Source organism: Kryptolebias marmoratus, linkage group LG16 (assembly GCF_001649575.2).
Source record: "Kryptolebias marmoratus isolate JLee-2015 linkage group LG16, ASM164957v2, whole genome shotgun sequence".
Classification (NCBI taxonomy): domain Eukaryota; kingdom Metazoa; phylum Chordata; class Actinopteri; order Cyprinodontiformes; family Rivulidae; genus Kryptolebias; species Kryptolebias marmoratus.
The window spans coordinates 12,602,012-12,622,786 of record NC_051445.1 but is presented as its reverse complement, the minus strand read 5'-3'; the positions used below and the strand labels follow the sequence as shown (position 1 = coordinate 12,622,786).

At 44.8% G+C, this 20,775-nt stretch overlaps 2 protein-coding genes across 2 annotated transcripts; both read right to left on the bottom strand.

Moving 5' to 3' along the window:
• Window positions 1–60: 60 nt before the first annotated feature.
• Window positions 61–11,849, bottom strand: cdh17 (cadherin 17, LI cadherin (liver-intestine)). Its single transcript, XM_017424913.3, has 19 exons — window positions 11,749–11,849; window positions 10,252–10,308; window positions 9,691–9,786; window positions 8,185–8,322; window positions 7,960–8,095; window positions 6,733–6,891; window positions 6,290–6,442; window positions 5,198–5,403; window positions 4,946–5,077; window positions 4,718–4,865; window positions 4,203–4,412; window positions 4,046–4,122; window positions 3,776–3,964; window positions 3,241–3,485; window positions 1,714–1,844; window positions 1,409–1,627; window positions 1,216–1,326; window positions 808–924; window positions 61–696 (listed from the first exon to the last, which is right to left on the bottom strand). Exons 2-19 carry the CDS (start codon window positions 10,297–10,299, stop codon window positions 605–607), a joined length of 2,607 nt encoding a protein of 868 aa, XP_017280402.1. The 5' UTR covers window positions 10,300–10,308; window positions 11,749–11,849; the 3' UTR covers window positions 61–604.
• Window positions 11,850–11,966: 117 nt separating this feature from the next.
• Window positions 11,967–15,512, bottom strand: gem (GTP binding protein overexpressed in skeletal muscle). Its single transcript, XM_017424994.3, has 4 exons — window positions 14,956–15,512; window positions 14,615–14,691; window positions 14,299–14,503; window positions 11,967–13,872 (listed from the first exon to the last, which is right to left on the bottom strand). Exons 1-4 carry the CDS (start codon window positions 15,275–15,277, stop codon window positions 13,589–13,591), a joined length of 888 nt encoding a protein of 295 aa, XP_017280483.1. The 5' UTR covers window positions 15,278–15,512; the 3' UTR covers window positions 11,967–13,588.
• Between the last annotated feature and the right edge of the window lie 5,263 nt (window positions 15,513–20,775).

Sequence of the window (20,775 nt, the reverse complement as noted above, 5' to 3'; positions counted from 1 at the left end):
AAGACACCAAGCGCCTGCCCCGATGTGAAGCAAACACACAAGGGTCAGGTGAAAACCGAAGCGACTCCCAGGTTCTTTGTTTATTGGGAAACTGGAGCGCTTTACAAAAATACACTGTAATTATTGTTCATTAGCACAGCACTTAACATATTAACGCAACAGGCTCTGAGATGGGAAAAAAAAACAAAAAACAACAACATTAAGTCAGAGGAAATGATGAAGCTGCTAATGAAGCAGCCAGTCTGAGAATGTCATTTTAATACATTGACAAGCTGTGTGACTGTGAATCACATGCCAAGCTCATTCTGTATGCGCAGCAGCTATTAATTAGGCTCAAAGAATAAAATAAGACGAGATAAGAGCGCGAGCACGTAGTTGTGAGGATTAACTAAGATTTGGGGATCTGAGAAGTGAGGAAAGAGATTTTTAAAAAAGGTATAATTTACTTGAAACTTAAAATAAGCTTGGGTTTGCTGTTAGAGAGTAAAAGGGCAGATGGATCTCGGAGTGAATGCTTCGTGCGAATAAACAAACCAGAAAAGCAAAACTCCTCAAGGCTAATTTGTGGTATTCTCGACATATAAATAAAACTCAACACGAGTCTCTACATCATGGCGTTCGTCTCCTGTTCGTCGGTCTGGCCTTTCTTCTTGCTCTTCTTACTTGTGCGTTTGATCACTATGATGAAGATAATAACTACAACAAGAGCAGAAAAAAAAAACAGAAGTCAGTTACAGTTCAGAAGGAAGCTGAAGGAGCCGATCGGGTAAAGGTGTCACGCTTTCACACGGCGTTCGTGAGACTTACTGCAGAATCCCAGAATTCCTGCCAGGATCCCGACCGTGGAGCCAATTCCCGGTTTGAATCCCCGTCCGTACGGCGGGATGTAGCAGTGGCCCAGCGATGTGCAGTTGCACACTCTCACTGGTATCAGAGAGGGGAAACACAAAGGATGATTAGGTGCGACCTAACAGACTTTAAGGTGATAATCTGGACCCTTTTTGAAGTGGGGTTCTGCGGAGACGTTGTGAACAAGCAGCATCTTACATGTGTTAGGCGGCTCGCAGTTTGCAGGAGTTTAAATCTGACCGGACTGATGCAGCGGCAGAGCCGAAAAATGAATTTACAGACTGAAAGTGAGCTGGGATGTAACTCGACTTGTAAAATATATTAAAAAACGGCAAAAATGCAAAAATCCTTCAGCTTTAGACTCACCCTCAAACGCCTGCGTAACTCCGACGCCCGCGTTGTCTTTTATGTTGATGTTCAGAGAGATGTTCGCTTCTTTGATTGGTTGCTTCTTCAGGCGCACCTCAGCTGACGTGGCTACACAGCACAAAAGGAGGAAACACACACACCTGAGTATGCAAAATCTACGTCCCCATTTTGTTTTTTTTTACAAGCGTACCGTCGATTTTGTGCAGCTCCCAGTTGGGAGATTTCTTCTCGAGGGCGAAAGTGAACGGCTGAGAGAAGGGGGCGCTGTCCTTGTCTTCGGCCTTGATGACGACGGGCTTGATGTCCTGCATGCAGATGAAGGCCTGCGTCTCTGTCAGCTTGGGGATGTTGTCGTTGACGTCCAGCAGCCGCACATGCACGACTCGCTCGGAGGACTTCTCGGGGTTCTCTTCAGAGCGAAACAGCACGCAAAAAAACGAGTGATGTACTCCCTGATGGGTGTCGAGTCCACACGCTTAGAGTTTCTTCGCTTACCCTTCTCGAAGGCAGTGACGGTGACTTCGAAGGTCTCCAGCTTCTCTCTGTCCAGCTTCTCCTTGGTCCTGACCTCTCCTGTGGCGGCGTCGATCTCCAGCCAGCCCTGAGAGTCGCCGTCCATCTTAAATCTGCACGCAAACACGCAACCATCAGGCTGAAGCAGAGGGGCGACGGTGGACAACAACAGATAAAAGCAGGACAGGACTAATATTGTGGAACAATGACAAAGTTTTAAAAGCTTTATGGTTGCGTTTGCACTTTTTACGAACAAAGACCACAATGGGAGTGGTTCTTGTGAATTTCGCCTTATGACACTGAGCATCATGGAATAAAGACTGCTATAAAACTCTGTGACCCCTGCGGGTCCTCTTTATCCTGGTTGATTTGTGACACGTGGAACACCTGAGGACTTTTCATTAATCCCGTCCTTAATCAAACCCCTCTCTGCTTTCATCTACAAATAGTCTGCCACCTTTGTTCTCCGGTTTAATTAAGCCCAAGCAGCACCTTTTTCATACTGGAAGGGTTTCAGAAATACAGTAGGTAGAGCAGAATGGCTCAGCGGGGCCACCTTTTTGTAACCGTTTCCTATCCAGGTATGAGATGTGGTTGCAGCTTTTACACCACGCACCACTGATCTGATGAGTCTCAGTTCTCGTGACGTAGACGTTTGGTTTGGATTTTCTTCATTTGGTCTTGTTTAGATTGAATACATTTTTTTGTCATCTAGCCCCGTGTAAAAGTACACTTTTTATCTTTCAGCACGCTCGTAAGAACTGCTGTCGTGTTTGAACAGAGTTACAACAATTTATGGAATAAGTGCAAATATTTTGTCAAGCTATTTGGTTTTATTGCTGTGTACTTGTAGTACTAAAAGGTTTAGATAACACACTGAGTCACTCATCAGTAAAAACGGTGGGATAAGTCTTCCTCAGATGAAGGCTGGAACGAGAACGCTGATTTGGATTCTGGTGATACGACATTTAACCACAGCTCGGCGACATTCAGACGCTCTGCAGAGACGTCATTTGATGCTGAATGGAAGGTTTTCTAAGAAATCTGTTTTAGAAAACTGGGGTTGAAAAGAACAGATTTGAAAGGATCTGTTCAGGAAAAAAAAAACTCAACTCCTCAAACACGAGACCCCCACAGAGTCATCTAGTGACTAAAACGGTAATTATGCCCAGCATGTCCTGCGAGGCCCATCCTCACTCAGAATAACATATCAGTGAAAAAGATTACTGTTTACCTTTTGTTCATTTTGTATGCACAGCGGCTATTAATTAAGCTCAACTCAGAAAACAAGAAGATTTTAGGTCCAAAGATTTATGCTTGTCAGTGAGACTGACTCGTTTTCGCTTTGCATTTGATGATAATATGAAAATAATAAAGAAGCACCAGATCAAGTTAATGAAGTTCTTTCTTTTGTTTCATGCACTGACAAATCTAAGAGGTGCCTGCAGCTCGATCAGACCTAAACGGCCTCTGACCGGAGCGTCCGAGCAGCTGCTGCTGTGTCTTTACCCGATCTCTTTCCCCTCTGGGTCCTTCGCCTCCACCGTGAGCAGCACCGACCCCCTCGTGAAGTTCTCCGCCACAGTCACTTCCAGGCGGTCCAGGCTGAACTCCGGGGCCTCGTCCACGTCAGTGACGGTCACGATCACGACGGCGGTGGACTCGTCGCCGTACTTCAGGCCTTTCATCAGAGGCTCGGGGTTGCGCGCGTCGATCTTTAGCTCGTAGGTCGGAGAGGACTCAAAGTCCAGAGGCTGTTCCAGGGCAGAGAAGGAGTGGCACGGATTTAAAATCTAAACAGCCCTGTTAACTCGGTATAAAGTGATTATTTTCTCCATAGTAGATGGTGGTAGCATGAGTCATTTCTTTAGTACATGACTTTAAGGGTCAGACTCATCAATGATGTGTAAAAATAAGTCATTCAAACATAAACAAAGCTACTGAATTCAGCATCTCAAGAATGAAGAGCTACAACATTTTGTGATTTCTGTTGGTTTTGTTTTGGCTTCTAAGTGATTTTAATGTCAGAGCAGGTATTTGGCACCTTGGCTATGACCAGATGACCCACTCCCATGTCGTCACTTTCCACGGCGAAGACTTCGTTCTCGTCGCCTGCGGAGATGTGGAACTCGATCAGCGAGCTGCCGGTGCCGGGGTCATCAGCATCTGTTGCCCTGATGGTCAGCACCGTGTGCCCCACAGGAGTGTCCTCCGCCAGAGTGTGGTTGCCGTACTTCACACCGAAGGATACGCGCGGTCAGATTATCGTTCAACAGGGCAGGATAAAAACCTAAACAGTGACTCGTTTGCTTACGTCGTTCTTCTCGAACAGAGGCAGCTCGTTGTTGACGTCGATCACCTTGACGATGACCTGACAGTCCGTGCTGAAAACTAAGAACCATAGTCCTGGATGAGAACTCGACTCTGGACGACAGTCTGACAGTACACGTGTGTGTGTGTGTGTGCGTTACCTGAATCGCTGACTCTGACGCTGAGGTTGTAGACCTGGTGCTCGTTCCGGCGAAGGACGCGAAGAGCCTTGATGCTGCCGGAAGATTCGTCCATGAAGAAAGTGTTGGATTCAGTGGCTGGTGTTTGGGACACGATGGTGTAGGTCAGCTGAGCGTTCAGCGTCCCTTCTTTATCATCATCACGAGCCACATACTGTCCCACCAAACTGCCTGGAATAACAAGAAGCCTCCATTTTTACCCAAAAACCTTTCATGTTTTAAAATCACACATCCCACAACTTCAAACGTTCTTGAACTTCAGTCTGTTGAAAAAGGTTTAATACGCTTTCAATAATATGTAATTGCTTCTATCACTTTTTGTCTGAAACTCATTGTTTTTTTTCTGAAAGAATAAGTCAGCATTTTGTTTTCACTGATTGGTAAAATAAATGTAAAACAAAAATCAGGTCAATGAAGGTAATCGGGCCCTGGTTGTTGTGTGCATCTGGCAGCCAAGACCCGAACTCGCGTCTTACCTGTAGGTTCATCCTCCTGCACCTCAAACACACTTTCTTCACCACACACTGGTTTGTTGTCATTCAGGTCCTCCACCAGGACCAAAATCTCCATGGGCGGATCCACCTCCGAGTCGTAGTTATCCTTGGCGAACACCACCAGGATGTACTGAGGAAAAAAGGAGCAATGTGAGTTTAGTGCTCATTTCTGCACGAGTGCTGTAAGATAGTCACAGATGTGGGGCTTACCGTTTCTTTCTCCTCTCTGTCCAGCTCCTGCGTCACAAGAATTTCTCCATTTTCTGTAATCTGGAAGGGGAACGTCAGCTCTCGCTCTTTCTGCACTAAGGAGTAGACGGCATCGGGGTCGTTAGACTGGACCTGCACGCAGAAGAGACAGAAGAGAAAAGCTCCAAGTTTGAGCATCAACTGCTGGATGCAGAGAAGACAGAACAAGCATGAATGAGTTTTATACGATTCACGTGGTTTGGACCATGTTACCTTTGCAATAACCTGGGGGTATTCTCCCTTTAAGTTCTCTTTAATAGCTACTGGCCCGGGGTTGACCCAGAGGTTCTGCTGCACGACAATGTGCACCCTGGTGTTTCCACTCAGCGCGTGCTCTGAAGCTCCTCCCATGTCCTGCACGCGCACGATCAGGGTGTAGTCCGGGTCCTCCAGGGGGTTCACGTTACGCCTCCTAATCTCTAACATCGCGGGAGAAAAATAAAGAATCAGTGCCAGAAGTTATCTCAGCCAGGTAAACATCAAGGGAACATTTCAGAAATCTTAACCACGTGACGTTTCCTGAACTCGTCACATCACAGCACGAGTCGCTCACAGAGTCCTCATTACAGACACTGTTTGCTGCTTTAACATCAGTCTGTGTCATCCTGTTTGAGCACATATCCCTAAACCTGACTTTATAGATGTTAGAAATGTACCACAGGCCAAACTGTGGTCCTAAAAGACAGAAAGAAACTAACCATGAAAGCCGATTTAAAACACAAAAACTCTTCAGCAAGATTTAGCAAAAGAAAGGAAACATCTGCACCGTTTTGTCTCGCACAGAAAACTTTCACGGGAGAGTCTGCAGACGATCGTTTCCCCTGGATAATGATCATAATATTCAATACCAGGTGTTTGCACGACGGCTGCCAGTGGCTTGGGATTGAATTTTACAGGATATAAAGAAAAAAAAATCAAGCAAGTTCTAAAAGCAAAAGTCAATATATATATATATATATATATATATATATATATAAAAAAAATAGAAATTCTTGTACAGCAGATGAATGTGACCCTGAGAGTCCCTGAATTTACTTTAATAAAAAGCTTCTGAAATATGTCAGGGGAAAAACAAAATTAAAGTAAAAACTAGATACTTTATGCTGAAGGTTTTTGTGCAGAAAATCCTCAGAACAAAAAGAAGAAAAACAAATCTCTTTGACATTGCTGTTTGTAAGTTTTAAAATTCAATATAAGGCTTATTACGGATCAGGAAAGGTGCAGAAAGGATTCATTAGTTGTTTCTTGTTTCTTATTGTTTCTGTGCATTTGGTGTCAGCTCTGCTCCAGACTCTGGAAACAAACCTGCTCTCTCCACGCAGGTGAAGAAGGGGTTCTGCTCATAGGGGATGGTCTGAGCTGGACAGTACTGATCAAACTTCCCTTTCAGGGCATCGATGCTGCGATCGTCTCCCCGGCTGTACTGGATCCCCTGTCTGGCCTTCAGCATCTCCTCCCCTGTTAAATAAAAACAAAAGCACAATAAAAAAAAGCTGGTTTCGTAGCCTCACATGCTGAAAAATCTGTTAGAATATGCATTCAGGCGACACGTTTAGGCAATCTGCCTCCAATTCAGAGTTAATCCCGAGCACACGAGATGATCCGTGTAATCTGGATTTACACTGAAGCTATTCTGACAGATTACAGGCAGAGATGGACAGATTGCAGGCTTTCCCACAAACGGCGGCGCACTGAACCCTCCTCTCATCCCCGTCTCTGATGAGCGAGTGTGTGTGTGTGTGTGTTACCTTCTTCTGAGATGGAGATCTCCCCGGTGTCGGGGTGGATCTGGAACAGCAGGACGTTGTGGTTGTTGGGGATCTGGCTGACGAGGCTGTAGCTCAGATGGGCGTTGGGGGTGTCCGGGTCGTCCCGGTCGGACGCGAACACTCGGGTGAAGACCACACCTTGGAAGCACACCAAAAACAGAACCAGTGTTGGAGTTTTATCTCAGGGAGAGGTTGGCCTGAGGAGTTTGAAACAGAGAGTTACACTGCCATATGGGTTTTTAACACCAAACGATGCTGGATAACCACAAGTTTTCTTTAGAATATTGACTATTTTTGAAAATTAGCTCACAATAAAATACAATCCAATGTGCTCCACATACCTTACATAGGGATAAATATTAAATAATTAATAAATATTTCCCCTTGTTGAACATTGTTCAAGAGATAATTAGACTCAAAGCCAAGCAGCCACACTAAAATTGAATTGATCTTTGAATTTTAAATTCAAATTTTGCTGATATGAAGCAATCTCCCCATGCAATATATATATAAGATATATTAAACTGTCTCACTAATTCAACTACAAAAGCATTCAAACTCAAAGTGGCAGCATCGTGACATGAGGTGGATTTAGTCTTGACTTATTTTGGTATCTTTTGATAAATATTTCCTTCAAGAATCCCTCTTCCTCTGTTTTTCCTATAAAATGTAGAAACTTTAACTTCTCCAGAGTTTAAGATCGACATTTTTGAGATTCAATGGCCTGTACCTTCATTTAAACAAATTGAAACTAAGCCCTTTATCTTAACAAGTAATTGAAAGAAGTTCATGACATAAACTGAAGGAATGCATATCACCCGTCGCCTTGTCTGCCAAAGTTTTAATCAAAGATCTGTGTTGAGTGTGTGTTGGGGATGACTCTCAGCTACCTCCACCCTAAAGTTTAGCTCAACATCTGTAAAATGGAGTGAGTTATAGCTCTGTTTGACACTGCTGAGGTCAGTTAGCTGTGGCAGCCATCTTGAATCAGCTTGCAAAGGTTAATCAGCTGTAGAGGAGCATCCAGTGATTACTTCCTGAGAGTTTCATTCAAATCCATCCACAAATTCACGAGATATTTTGCTAACAGACAGATTGTTGCCTCTAATGAAGACTGTGAATTCTTTTATTTGTTCCTCCACTTTTCTTTTCCACATATTTTGTTCTCCCTCCTCAGATCCTTCCCGAGCACTCTGGGGCGTTCACCTGACGCAGTCTTTTCTCGGACCGTAGCCGTGTAGCTGCTCTGGTTGAAGTACGGAGCGTTGTTGTTCACGTCCAGCACATTTATGGTCACGACCACGGGGCCGTCCACGACTTCGCCGTCGGCCAACGCCTCCACCTGGACAGACAAGCGCAAGAGTGCACGGTGACGCGGCCACGTTTCCACCACGAGTGGCGAGGACAGTTGCTGCGGGGAGCTGGTGTTACATTGAAGATGTAGTGGTCCTCTCGTGACCAGTCTAGAGGCTTCTGCAGGTAAAGCCACCCATCCTTGGAGATTTTAATGCTGTCCTCGCCCTCCCCGCTCAGGCTGAAATCATTAACACCCTCATGTGTCACCTGGAACTAGAGTGAAGGGAAAGAAGTGTCAGAAATGTCGACACGGTTTCACAGAAGTCACCTTTTTTTTTGTCTCCTCCTGCAGCTCGCAGGTGAGGAGGCAGCTGCAGGGACCGAATCAGAACAAGGCTGCAGATTTCAGAAGTAAAGTCTGGACTGAGCACTTTGTGAAAACCTGCAGCACATGTTGAACATTTGCTTCAGTCCAGAGAAAGTTCCCGTCCCGAGGAGGATGCTCCCGTCTCGTTCGGGTCGTTAAAGAGCCCATCCGTCCGCAGCAGCTCTGAGAGGATGGTGCTCTTTGATTTCTCCAGAGATTTTAGACTGAAATATTCAGCATAGCACAGGATGCATCAATGTGACTAGTTTCATGCATTCATTCAAGATGAGAGAGAAAGAATTGGAATAAAATCAGGTAAAGTTTAACAGTTCAAATATATCGCTGTAGCTTATTAAAACTAAATAATTACATTACAATAACTGGAATTATTAAGCTGAATGAAGGCTCTGTTGATGCATCCTGTGCTACACTGCGTCTGCAACCCTGTGATCACAGTTCTAAATTCATATTCTCAAAAATTAAATTCATACTCACAACCTCACTCTCCTTTGTATGCATAGAGACAATTTTAAAAAAAATGCACAAATGCAGATCTTGTGAATGCATAATCGGTCATTTCGAGTTTTTCAAATAAAATGAAGTTGAGTCTAAAGAAAGCAGCTGTGCTCCCAAAAATTTCACACCAACAATCAAACTGAGTTAAGTGAAAATGTTTTTTATCTGTGTCCGTTTAGGCTGTCTCTCGTCTGTTTTACAGATTTTCTGATTCAGTTTCTTTAAGAGCTACTCAGATGATAGAAATCACATTTTCCCCTCATTTTAATCACCTTTTATGTAATATTCTCAAACTACTTGCCTAAAGTCTATCAAACCCATCTCCATCGTAACTTTTAGAGCACTCAGTCTTTCTGCAGTGGTTTTAGAACCGTTCATGTTGTGTAAAATTTGTGGAAAAGTGGCTGTTTTTATTAGCATTTTTTTAACTATTTCAGGTAATTGTTGCCCCCGCTCTAATTTATTAGAAAATTGTCTTCATAAAGGTCAAAATGTGCCACCCACAGACTCAGCTCCGCTGCTCAATACACAAAAGCATTTTCCTAACAAACGTGGCTCCATTTAAGGGGAAACAAACAGGCTTTCCAGCAAAGAAATAATCAACCAAAACCCACGTTTTCTTACTTTTTGTACCTTAGAAAGTTAGAAGTTCTCACTTTAATGTCCAACATTGTTTTCTTGTGCGATTATTACTTTGATAAGTTGCAAATTTTACAAAAACAACAACAAGAAAAACTGATAAATGTTCTGTGTGATACCTGATAGACGGGATAGGGTACTGGTGTCCCCTCTGGCACGTCCAACACCGTGTTCTCAAACGGGCCCTTCTTTTCGTCCAAATTCGTCCCACCAGCCTGTCGCGGCCCAGAAAGAGACAGGTTAAAATGTCATCGAGTACAGTAGAGGCGAAGGTGAAGCTTAAACCCGTGTTGACTTTCCGCTTCACCTCTGTGTGGTAACGTGAATTTAGTCACCCGTTGAGGGCGGTTATTCATTGAGCCAAAACTACATGACAAGAGGCAGGACTCCTACAGGCCTCCTGAGATGGGGAGGACAAAGTCTGCACGCTACTGTTGCCCAGTCCTTTTCAGTCTTCTAAATGAGTCACCAAAGGTTTCTTTTCAGATATTCTACCCTGCAGCTCAATTGCCATCTTCACAAAAACTCCACGAGATGAGCTTCCCGGCACCTCTGATGCGCCAGATGTAGACATTAATACACGCCGGGACGCTCGCAGATCCTTTGACAGGTTCGAGCATTCGAGTATCTGTTATGAATATGCATGGAAGGGACAGCAGTTGGTGGTGATATGTACTCACAATGCTGAACAGGAATGGGAGCAGCAACAGATGCACCATGGGTGTCATTACCACAGCCTGTGAAGGAAGGGGGAGGAGGAGGAGGATGTGGGAGATAAGAACCAAAAGAAAAATGTTGAAGAGGCAGAGGTGATATAAGAAGAAGGATTTCACACAATTAAACATTACAAACGGGAAACGTTGGCTCTCCTCGGTGCACTATCAGTCTTCGTGTTGCTGATTCACAAAGACAGCGGCCGAACAAAGAAGACGTGTCCTTGAGTCCAACACACGTGAACACTATCTGCCGAAACACACCCCGGTCTGAATGGGAGCTTTAAGTGGCTCCACCTTAAAGCTCCAGGTGAAGCAACGACCCGAGCGCAGAGGAGAAACTGAAAGCCAGCACTTTCTTTTTTTTCCTCTTTTCCTCCCAGCTGTTTGTCCCTTTGATCCTGCAGGATATTAGCATGACTGCAAAGGTCACTCAGGAGCGTGTAACCCTGGTGACTTTACAACAGACTCCGAGTCTAAAACTTAATTACATGCTTGCTTTGTGCGTTTATATGAGTGAGATCTGAGAGTCCAGATGTGCAAAAAGACAGATCCATTTAGGGTTTACTACATCTCCGTGTCTAAATGTACTTTATGGCCAAACTAAAACAAATTAAAAGCTCAGGTCGCTTAATAATCTGCACAGCGTAGTGTCCAGTTTGGGTTACCAATGAAACTACTTTAGAGCTGTAAAATGTGCCGAAACTTAGATTTAAACACTGATATCATTCGTTTTTACCAACAAGTGCCAAACAAATACATCAGGAATGTGTTAGGTGAAGGCGAAAGAGCTGAGTGACTCTTTGGGTGAAGGTGACATTGAGTCGTGGCTAATGACCTTTTGTTGCACGGCACACTTTTAAACAACTAATTATCTGCTGACATTTCGTAGCATAAATCACAGCTTCCCTGAATGATTTTTCTGCCCTGCTACGTCTCTTTCCACAAACTAAACTGCCCAGCTTTCACCGAGTTGCCACTTCCCTATCTTCCGTTAACTTTTATTTATTAAAGTCCCAGTTTAGAAATGATGCGTCGTACATTTTAAGGCTGGAAACACCAGAATTCAAACTGTTACCATCGTAGAAAAGGTACTTTAGGGCCTCCCTTTTTTAAATTGTAAACCACAATGACTAAATAACTTCTTTCAGGCTAAATACAAGCAGCTATGTCACTAAATGTAGGCCTTAATTTGGATACAATTGTCAGATGTTGAAATCAAGCCCTTAAGTTTATAAAAAGGGAGTCAGCCTTTGCCAACGCCTTGTCCTAGGCCCAACCAAAGTCAAGTCCTGGAACAGTATTCCTGCAATAATCTAAGAACACCTGAAACATTTATCACACTGTCTAACTCAAGCTGATCTGTACGTCTAGATTTATAATCCTAACTCCCCCTGGAAAATAAAAAAAAAATCCTTGAACTTAAACCGTAAAAGTGGGAGACGGCAGAGCGAAGTGACTTACCTTCTCAGGAGAGATCGAGCGAGTCACTCGTCACACCTCACAGTGATCCCAGAAGCTTCACGCTGTCTGGTCAAACGTTAACCAAACCTTAACCAGCTCAGTTTTATTGGTTCTAATGATTGTCTAATCATCCTGCCCTTCCACTGAGCAGGCCAATGGGCAAGAAGCTGCCACGAGAGACAGGAAGAGACATACAGTGCTGTTAAAACACAGACCCACAAATTCTATATTAAAGCTTTAATGCTTGTAGTTTATTATGGGAAAAGAGAATCAAGCATTTGATGGAATCACGCTGTAGAAGACTTTCTAAACAACATCCGGGGGAATTATGAACAACAACAACAACAAAAAGACCTAAAATGAAACAAAAACTTGTTAAATTAAGAGAATTTTTAAAAAATAATACTTGGAATTCAGAGTTTAACTTTCTAATTTCCTGTCAGACTTTGACCTCTGCCCCTCCGCACTTTTTCCCGTCAAATGTTTCCATTAGTAGCGCGCCCGATAAGGAGCCGTGTGGGAACAATGGGACCTGCAGACTCCTCTAACAGCTCATTGCTTCATAAGAATACAAAGCTTTGAGCTTATCCAATCAGGTGATGCAACAGGTCAAGGCGCAGACCAACCTTTTCTTTTTTTTAAGCAGCTTGTAACTTTTTACACTTCTTGAAAGCAGAAAGTGGTGGAAGTATCTTAAAATGTCTTAAAAAGAAAAAAAAAACTGGAGGAAGTCTTTCATTTTGGTTTTAAATCTGACCACATTTGTCACGATCTGATCTCAGCTGCGAAGAAGGTGCGCCGTGACATTCGTGCAACTCTGCAGGAAAGCAGCCTGCGAAGTGATTCAGTTCGACAGACCCGCTATACGACCGAGAACCAGTGACGGCTCAGCAGATGAAGCGGCGCCGTTACATAAAGGAATGGTCCATATGTGACACGGCCAACACCATCTGCCTCAGCACGCGCAAGACAATACACGGGCTCCTCTCGGTGTTACCTTGGCAACTCGTTTTCTCAAACGCTACCAGCTTTCAGACCGATCTGAGTTCAAGATCTGAGCTCTAAAAGCCAACTCTCTGAACCCACTCGTACTACACACACACACACAGGAACCGTTTTTGTTTCTCAAATGTTCTGCTTCGCCGTCGCTACCTGACTCATCTTTTTAAGTCGGCTCAAGTTGTGTCGCCTGTCAGCGCGTCTCTTTTTGTGTGTCCATAAATGAGTCATCCGTTTTACTCGTGCAAAAAAACAAAAAACAAAAACACAGAATAACAGACAAAAAGAGCGTGTCATTCTCTCTCCCAGCCCCAAATTGTCACTTTATTTCGCCGAGCAAAGCTGAAACGAGTGAAGCAGAGCACAGTAATAGTCATTTTTTTATTTACAACACTTTACATCATATATGAAAGTATGAAATCTAACATCACAGAAGTCAAATCACTAAATAATGGAAAACTTACGAAGAGTGGGATCAGCACTTGGGGATGGAAGTCAACAAATTTGGCAAAATTAGACAATCGCGAGGAAAAAGAACACAGAAACAACAACAACAAAAATCACTTCCTGTTCTTGCTGCTCTCTGAAAAATGTCTCTTCCAACATGTCCAAGACTGCAGTCCACTCAGCCTGTATTAGACTGTAAGCTGCAAACACTTGTGGAAAACACCACCTGCGCTGAATGGAGGGTGGATGGTGAACGACACGAGGTCCGACCCTCCCCACCCGTGGCCCTCTAAGAAGCAGGGCGTCCACCCCGCCGTCTCCGTCCACAGGTCCTCACCTGCAGGCGACAACTTGTTCAAACTGCTCAGGTCTTTCGTCGCAGACCTGCAAGCGTTCACAACACGGAGAGATCGTGGCAGGACTTGGACTTGAGCCAGAACGCCATGCTGGGGTTGTTCTTCGCGACCATCTTGTCGAGGAAACGCTTGGCCTTCATGGGGAGGCTCTCGCGGCGCTCGCTCCGGCGGGCGCTCCGGCGCCGCTTGCCGTCCTCGCCGGAGTCTCGGCGCAGGCGCAGCTGTCGCACGATGCCGTAGAAGGCCTCCCAGACGTTGTGCTGCATGGCGGTCGAGGTCTCGATGAACTTGCAATCAAACACGGCAGCGCAGGCCCGTGCCTCTGAAACACGGAGAACATTTGAAGTCAGATCCCCTCAGCTGCCTCTGGACCTGAACTAAGGCTGGATGAGATATCTAGAGCTTTTTCTCGTGTGGCATCATAAATGACAATATCACAAACACTGAGTATTAACTTTAATGCCTATTTTTTAGCAACTGCATCTATTTCGTGAGGAGTTTAGTTTTCACAGGCGCTTCAAATGCATCAAAGTCCTTCCATGCTGAAACGCAGCAGACAAGAGATTAAAAGTCACTTCTACTGTTGAGAAGACCAAGATATGACTCAGGATTCACCACTGCTGCTGCTACAGCGCCGGATGACTAAAGAAGGATTTATATGATATATTGTGATAAAGCACCTAAATATCGCAATGTCAGTTTTGCGGACATGTTGCTCGAACAATCAATAGAGCTGATGTCTCCTCACCACTCGTCGACACCTCCCTGCGCCGCACCAGGTCGCACTTGTTCCCCACCAGGATTATCGGGGTGTGGCGGACGGGCCGGAGGCGGCGCAGGGTGATCCTGAGCTCCGACGCCCGCAGGAACGACGCCCGGTCGGTGATGGAGTACAGCAGCAAGTAGGCATCGCCCGTCTGCAGGTAGCGCTCCAGGGTCCAGTCGTTGTCCGTCTGCGGGGGTTCACAGGAGTGGGGTCAGAAATAAAACAGGAGGCAGGGTGCAGCAGAGCATCCACAGTGTGCAGAGGAGCAACATCCTCTGATTCATTCATTCATCCTCACCTCTGCATCCCAGGTGTCCAGCAGGATTATGGTTGCAGTCTCCCCGTCCACTTCAATGTCCTTTTCACACACTTTATCTGAAATTAAACATGACATATTGGATTTGTTTTTGCAAATTAACACAGTCTTGAAGGCAGAACGGGAAGAGCCCCATCATGAAAGTAATTTCAGTGTTATAAGATTAATTTCCTTCTGGGAAATGTTCACTATTCCTTTTTTTATACTAACAGAATGTTGTTTTTTAACAGAGGGTTTGTTAAATTATCCGTACTGTTTCTTTTTTTTTAATGCACACAGAAACAAACAAACTTAGGAGAGCAGCAGAAGTGACAAACACCTACCTCCGCACGGCTCGCAGTCCTCGCTGTCCATGCTGTCCGCCGCCCCGGCGAAGATGCTCGCGAAGGCGGACTTCCCGACGCCGCCGGCCCCCAGCAGCACCACCCTGTACGGGTCCGCCGGGTCCGCCGGCTCCCCGGCCGAGTCGCTCGAGATGACCGAGTCCGAGGACGACCAGCTGGAGCAGGACTTGGAGCGCGAGATGCAGGCGGGCACGCGGGCCAGCAGGCCGTCCGGGAGGAGGTGGCTGCCCGGGTCGCAGACGCTCCACCGGTGGAGCTCGGTCTGCAGGCGGAGGCTGTGCCGCCGCACGCTGGACAGCATGGCGCAGACTTCTAATTATTGCAGCTTAGACACCCTTAAACAGAAAGTGCTTTCCTCTTAAAAGTAGCTTTTTAAAAAAATTTTTTGCACCTGTTCGGTTGTCTTTACACCAGATTCTCCCTTAGAATAAGATAAAAACCCACTCCTCTCCGTCCTTCCTGCAGAAATAAGCTCAGAGGTTGGATAAAAAAAAAACAGGAGTTCAGCTCGGATGCTGCTGCAGATTGTAAATCCAGGAGCGCCTTTTCCAGCTGGAGGCTCCCTCGGGTCTTTATAAAGGGGGTGGAGGAGGGTGGAGGGGGGCTTCCTCTCTCCCTCCACAGCTCTGACACAGGCACAGAGCAGAATAATAAACTGAAGATGTTTTATGATGTATAACTAACTCTAACTCTAAAGTGAGTTCAAATGCAGTTTGTGTTGTTCAAAGATGCTCATTCTTTTCTTACCTCCACAAAAAATGTCAGAAAGGAAGCTTTTTTACTTTTATTCCCCGCTTATCAGATATTTTATAACAAACAGATCTGTGAATAAAAACCACAAAGGTGCCGTGCTTGTGCCAAGTTAAAAGGGTTTGTTAGGGTCTTTTCAAGTAGGTTTCTGTTTAAATGTTATGAATGGTCAATATCTTACCTGCTGCAGATCGCTCTCTTTGAATGACCAAGCTGAAGGCCTCCTCTAGTCTTTAACTAGTCTCTGACTAGTCTCCAACAGCCATTGCTCAGTGAGATGCCACCTTTAGTGGAGAGCTGCTGTCCCAAAACAACTCTAACCTTAAAAGCTTTGAAGAGATTTATGCAAACCCTGCTTCATAATCCTTTACACCAGTGGTTCCCAAAGTTGGGGTTGGGACCCCATTGTGGGTCGTGAAGCGTGAAGTGAGGGTCCCCGGATAAAATTAATCACCATAGTTACAGAATATGGGAATATTCGGGGTCACAGGCCTCTGCTGCTCTTGTTTTGTGGGTCAGAAGCTGAAAAGTTTGGGAAGCACTGCTTTACACTGCTGTCAGTTTTGCCTTACTCTGTTATTTACAAGCTCAAACAGCAGCGGCAGCAGCTAGCTGTAGCACTTCAGCTCAGCCTGAGGCGCTCCAGAACAGGAATATCATAACATTTCTGCCACAATAACTAATGTGAAACAGACAGCAGGTGCAAAAGGCTTAGAGAGGAGCGTTCACTCGAACTGGACGTTTCTGAATAAACCACCTAATCGGTCGCAGCTGTCTTTTCTCCGCCCGTTCAGGTGAACATGTTTCTGTGTTGCAGTGCCAAGCAGGAGGCAGAAAGCTCCAAGCGTTGTCCTTTACATCTAAACTCCTCCCAGCTGACTGCAGGAGAAGTAAAAGTTGGGGAGCTACTAAACCATAAGAAGCAGAATGAGGTGAAGCGGATCAAACTGACTATAAACTAATGAAAAACTCTCGCTGGGATGCAGTAAACCTTCACGCTTGCTCGCTGTTAACTTAAAAAGTGGAGCCTTCGATGGATTCGCATCTTAACGGATTAGATATAAAAACAAAGTGCTGCTCAGATAAAGGAGGAGTTTCTCACCGGCTGTGATAATTAACTGATCCACATCTCCGCTTCCGCCCCGTCCCACCTGGCAGATAATTAACAGGTATTACAACACGGACGAAGAAAGGGACCTCCAGTTTCCCTCAAATGCTCGTTTTTTTCGTGTTTTTTTTAGTCCGTATCTGTGTCGAGTCAATCGCTTATTGTATATTTAGAGAGGCCATCTGGAAAGTTATAACATAATTACATAACATGTATATTTAAGTTGGGGATTTTAACGCTAAAACACTGGAGATCCAAATAGTTTACCAAGGATTGCGAGCCGCAGCCTCAGGTAACGCGTCTGAACCCGTTCTCTGGCTGAATGTCGCTTTCATTCACCACGGGGGACTGAAAGAAGGCCGGTGAGATAAGGCCCGGAGGTGAAAGACACAAGGTGTGTCTCACAGCCGATATCACAGAATCAACATGTTGCACCGTGCAGTTGTAACCATGAAGACAAACCGGGGTCAGGATCGTCCGATAAATGCTTTTAGATTTTAGATACGTGGCCGTGACCATAACTGGGCCGGAAACCAACATTGGGAGAGAACCCTCCATGCTTCACACTAAACACTCGTTTCCCAGAGTGTTTGGTGTGTGAGCAGCTGAGGCCCTTTTTTTTTGTTGTTTGCAAATATGGAGGGATTACTCTGCTTTCGGGCCCGGTTCGTTTCTGAGACTTCTGCATCAGGGCTGCAGGGTCATCTGTGTTGCAGCTCGGATCTGATCTGGCCGGCAGATGACAGGGCGACGCTTAAAATCCCCGCTAAGTGCTGGAGTGGAGCCAGGGACGGGGCAGAGGGGAGGGGAGCGCTGGCTGCAGATTGGCGGGGTGATGTTGACGGTCGCTGAGCGAGAGATGACCTCTTTTTTTTTTTACCATTTCGATTAATAGGAAGGGGGGGTGGGGGACGACTGTTTATTAAGGCCGCAGACATGTTTACAGAGCTGGAAGCCGTCCTGTCCAACCAGCCTGACCACAGGCTGGTCTGATTCCAGCTTCTCTGTAAAACTGATTTGTTTTAAAAGTAAATATACATTTTAAATAAATAGTAATCGAAGTTTAAATGATAAAATGACATATTTATCACTTGCTGCTAAAGACAACAGGACCATAATCTTACTGCCCGTGTAGGTGTGTCTGTCTTTTAGTGAAATATCTCACGAACCAGTGGGCAGATTTGAATCAAACTCTCAGGAAGCAATCATTGCACGCACCTCTACAACTGATTAACGTTTAGAGTCAACCCGATTCAAGATGGCCGCCACAGCTAAGCGAACTTGGCAAACACAAATTAATGCTGGATGAATGTCAACAACTCATTTACAGTCAACCCAATTAAAGATGGCCGCCACAGCTGACGAACCTTAGCGCACACAGAGATGGATACAACACAGGCGGTTTAACAGATATGGAGCTGGGGACCAAGGACCTTGGTGCATTTTTTTTCTTTCACCTCTTTTGGTTCAGATCGGAGCTGACGAACAAAACGTTTTATTTTTCCCTGCCTGCCCGCAAGGACAGCGTCTTTGTCCTCCCTCCAAGGTCTCCCGTAGAGCTCAGAAACGCTATGCAGACAAGAGACAAGCCGTGTAGTTTCAGTGTTCGCTTATTTGTCTACATTCTGCACTGAAAAATGATTGGAGGCCGCTTCTGTGCAAGGAGAGCAGTTGTGTATGGTAACTGCTTGTGTCTGTTAGCAAAATATCCCATGAACCGATAGACGGATTTTAACGAAACTCTCAGAAAGTAATTATTGGACAAACATCTACAGCTGATTAACTTTTGGGGACAAGCCGATTCAAGATGGCCGCCACAGTTAATCGAACTCAGCCAACACAAAAACGGATATAACTCAGTCGGTTTTACAGACACAGAGCTGAAATTTGGTGTGGTGGTAGCTGAGAGTGATCCTCAACACATAGTTTGAGCTCCAGCGGATTGAGCAGCATGCAATATGCAATCCTTTAATGGATGCTAGTTTCATGATTGTTCAAATGTATTCAGCTGCGTTCTGTAGTTACTGAACCTCTGACAAATTACAACTTCTATTCATTTTTACTATAACCTTATGAGAAATGACCTTTTTTTAGTCCGACCATTAGATCAAATAAAGAGTTTTGGTTTAATATGAAGTTAAACATTAGGATATAGAGCATCTTCTCGTTTTAGAGACTTCAGCCATCAGAAATGTTTATGTAAAGTTAATAAGAGAAACAATTGGAGAAGGCAGTTCCTGATTTAGCCACACAGACATGTTAATGTGGAACAAAGTCTTTTCCTTTTTAACCCAGTTTGGGTAAGCGCTTATTAAACCAGATTCTGAACCCTGAAACATGTCTTTACAGTATAAGTTACAGGATTATGTTGCTTCTGTTTAATATTAGTTACGACGAGAAGAGCAAAGGAGGAAAAAAACACAAAATGGTGACAACAAAAGTAATCAATGTCATCTATTGGATTCCTGCAGGCGCGTGTTTGTAATGCAGAGGACAGTCTGTTCGAAGAGCGGGACGTTAGAAATTACTGAACATCCCAGGAAAGCTGGATTGGGTGTCACTGATTAACAGCTGGATTAGTCCGCAGGAACTCGAGTGCGTCTTGGATCGCCGCCGTGACCGACTGGTCCGTTTCGCGGCCCACTGACGGGGGCTGACGCCAGATGCCCTCGCCGTCGAGTCACAGGGAATCAAACATCCACAGCTGTCTCCAGAAGAACAGCTGTGGAGAGACGCTCGTCTGAAGCATGCAGCGGCTCTCTGATCCGTCCAGCTGAAGTTCAGCTTATTATAAGAAGGATTTGCGGTCCAGAGCTTTACCACCGACACAGATTCCACCTCACGTGGCCTCTGTGACCGTTCGAGCTGTGATGCCGATCAATATCCAGCTTCGAGTGCAGACACTCGTCTGTCAAACACGTGTCCCATGAAAACATCATAAATAAAATGACCACTCTAAAACAACCAAACCGTATCTCACGCTGGTGAAGCCAAACCAGGCCAGGAGCTGCGGGAAGTTGCTTGGCGATTGTTGCTAGGTTACCACTGATCGCCGTCTCAAACAAATCTGTGTAATGAAAGTCAGAAGCTCACGTTATAATTACTGTGACATTTCGTTTAAGTTTGTTTTTATGGTCCAGATAATTTTGTATGAACTCCTGGCAGCACTAAGTTGGGATTTTTTATGTCAATTTACGTCTCCTTCATTATTTAATCACTCACTTTAAACCTTTTTCTTTTTACCTAAAACTTCAGCCTTTGCTGTATTTTTGTTTGGACTTAACTCAGCAAAGATAGTCTTTATTACCTCCACAAAGGAGGGTGTGTTTTTCAAATCCTGATGAATATATCAGCATTAAAGCCATAACAGCTGTCAAAATATGCAATTTTTCAATGTTTTCGGTTCGACTTGATTGTATGTGTGTATCATCGAGTCGTGTTTTGTTGCCAACAATTACGGGTCGTTTGTTTACATTCGAACGACGCCGACAGCTTTGGCACGTGGCAGATATTTAGCCTGTAAAATAATCCCCGTTACAGAGTCGTTCTCGGGGAGGAGATCTTGCGGTGGAGAGTAGTCGGGGTTGGGATCATCTCCAAATGAGATTCCTGTAACTGACCGTCAAATTTAGTCGCAAACAAAGCCGAGGAAAACTTGCTTTCTAACGTGATTTTTACAAAAAACCCAGATGAGTTGGAGTCACGTTAACCCCCAACCATTTAATGATGTAGTCACTGTGTTAAAAGCATACATTCAAATAAATACTGTATATTTTGACACCTTTTATGGCTTTGAGCTTCAAGCTAATCAGAACAAAGTTGAAAATTATGCCACAAACAGGCTTCAGAACAAATAGTGTTTTGATGCCTGAAATAGATGTCCGGCACAGAGAAACTGCTCGTTAACATATTTTGCAGCAGGTAAGGTCTGCACCTCAGCG

Excerpts from the sequence above, each read along its gene's own strand:
- cdh17 (XM_017424913.3), bottom strand. The coding sequence starts at position 10,299 with ATGACACCCATGGTGCATCTGTTGCTGCTCCCATTCCTGTTCAGCATT. Across the intron at positions 4,123-4,202 it reads CGTCAGAGTCAGCGATTCAG|TTTTCAGCACGGACTGTCAG; the intron begins GTAACGCACACA and ends TATGGTTCTTAG. Across the intron at positions 697-807 it reads AGGAATTCTGGGATTCTGCA|TTATTATCTTCATCATAGTG; the intron begins GTAAGTCTCACG and ends CTCTTGTTGTAG.
- gem (XM_017424994.3), bottom strand. The coding sequence starts at position 15,277 with ATGCTGTCCAGCGTGCGGCGGCACAGCCTCCGCCTGCAGACCGAGCTC. Across the intron at positions 14,504-14,614 it reads TGGACACCTGGGATGCAGAG|ACGGACAACGACTGGACCCT; the intron begins GTGAGGATGAAT and ends GAACCCCCGCAG. Across the intron at positions 13,873-14,298 it reads CAGGGAGGTGTCGACGAGTG|AGGCACGGGCCTGCGCTGCC; the intron begins GTGAGGAGACAT and ends TCCGTGTTTCAG.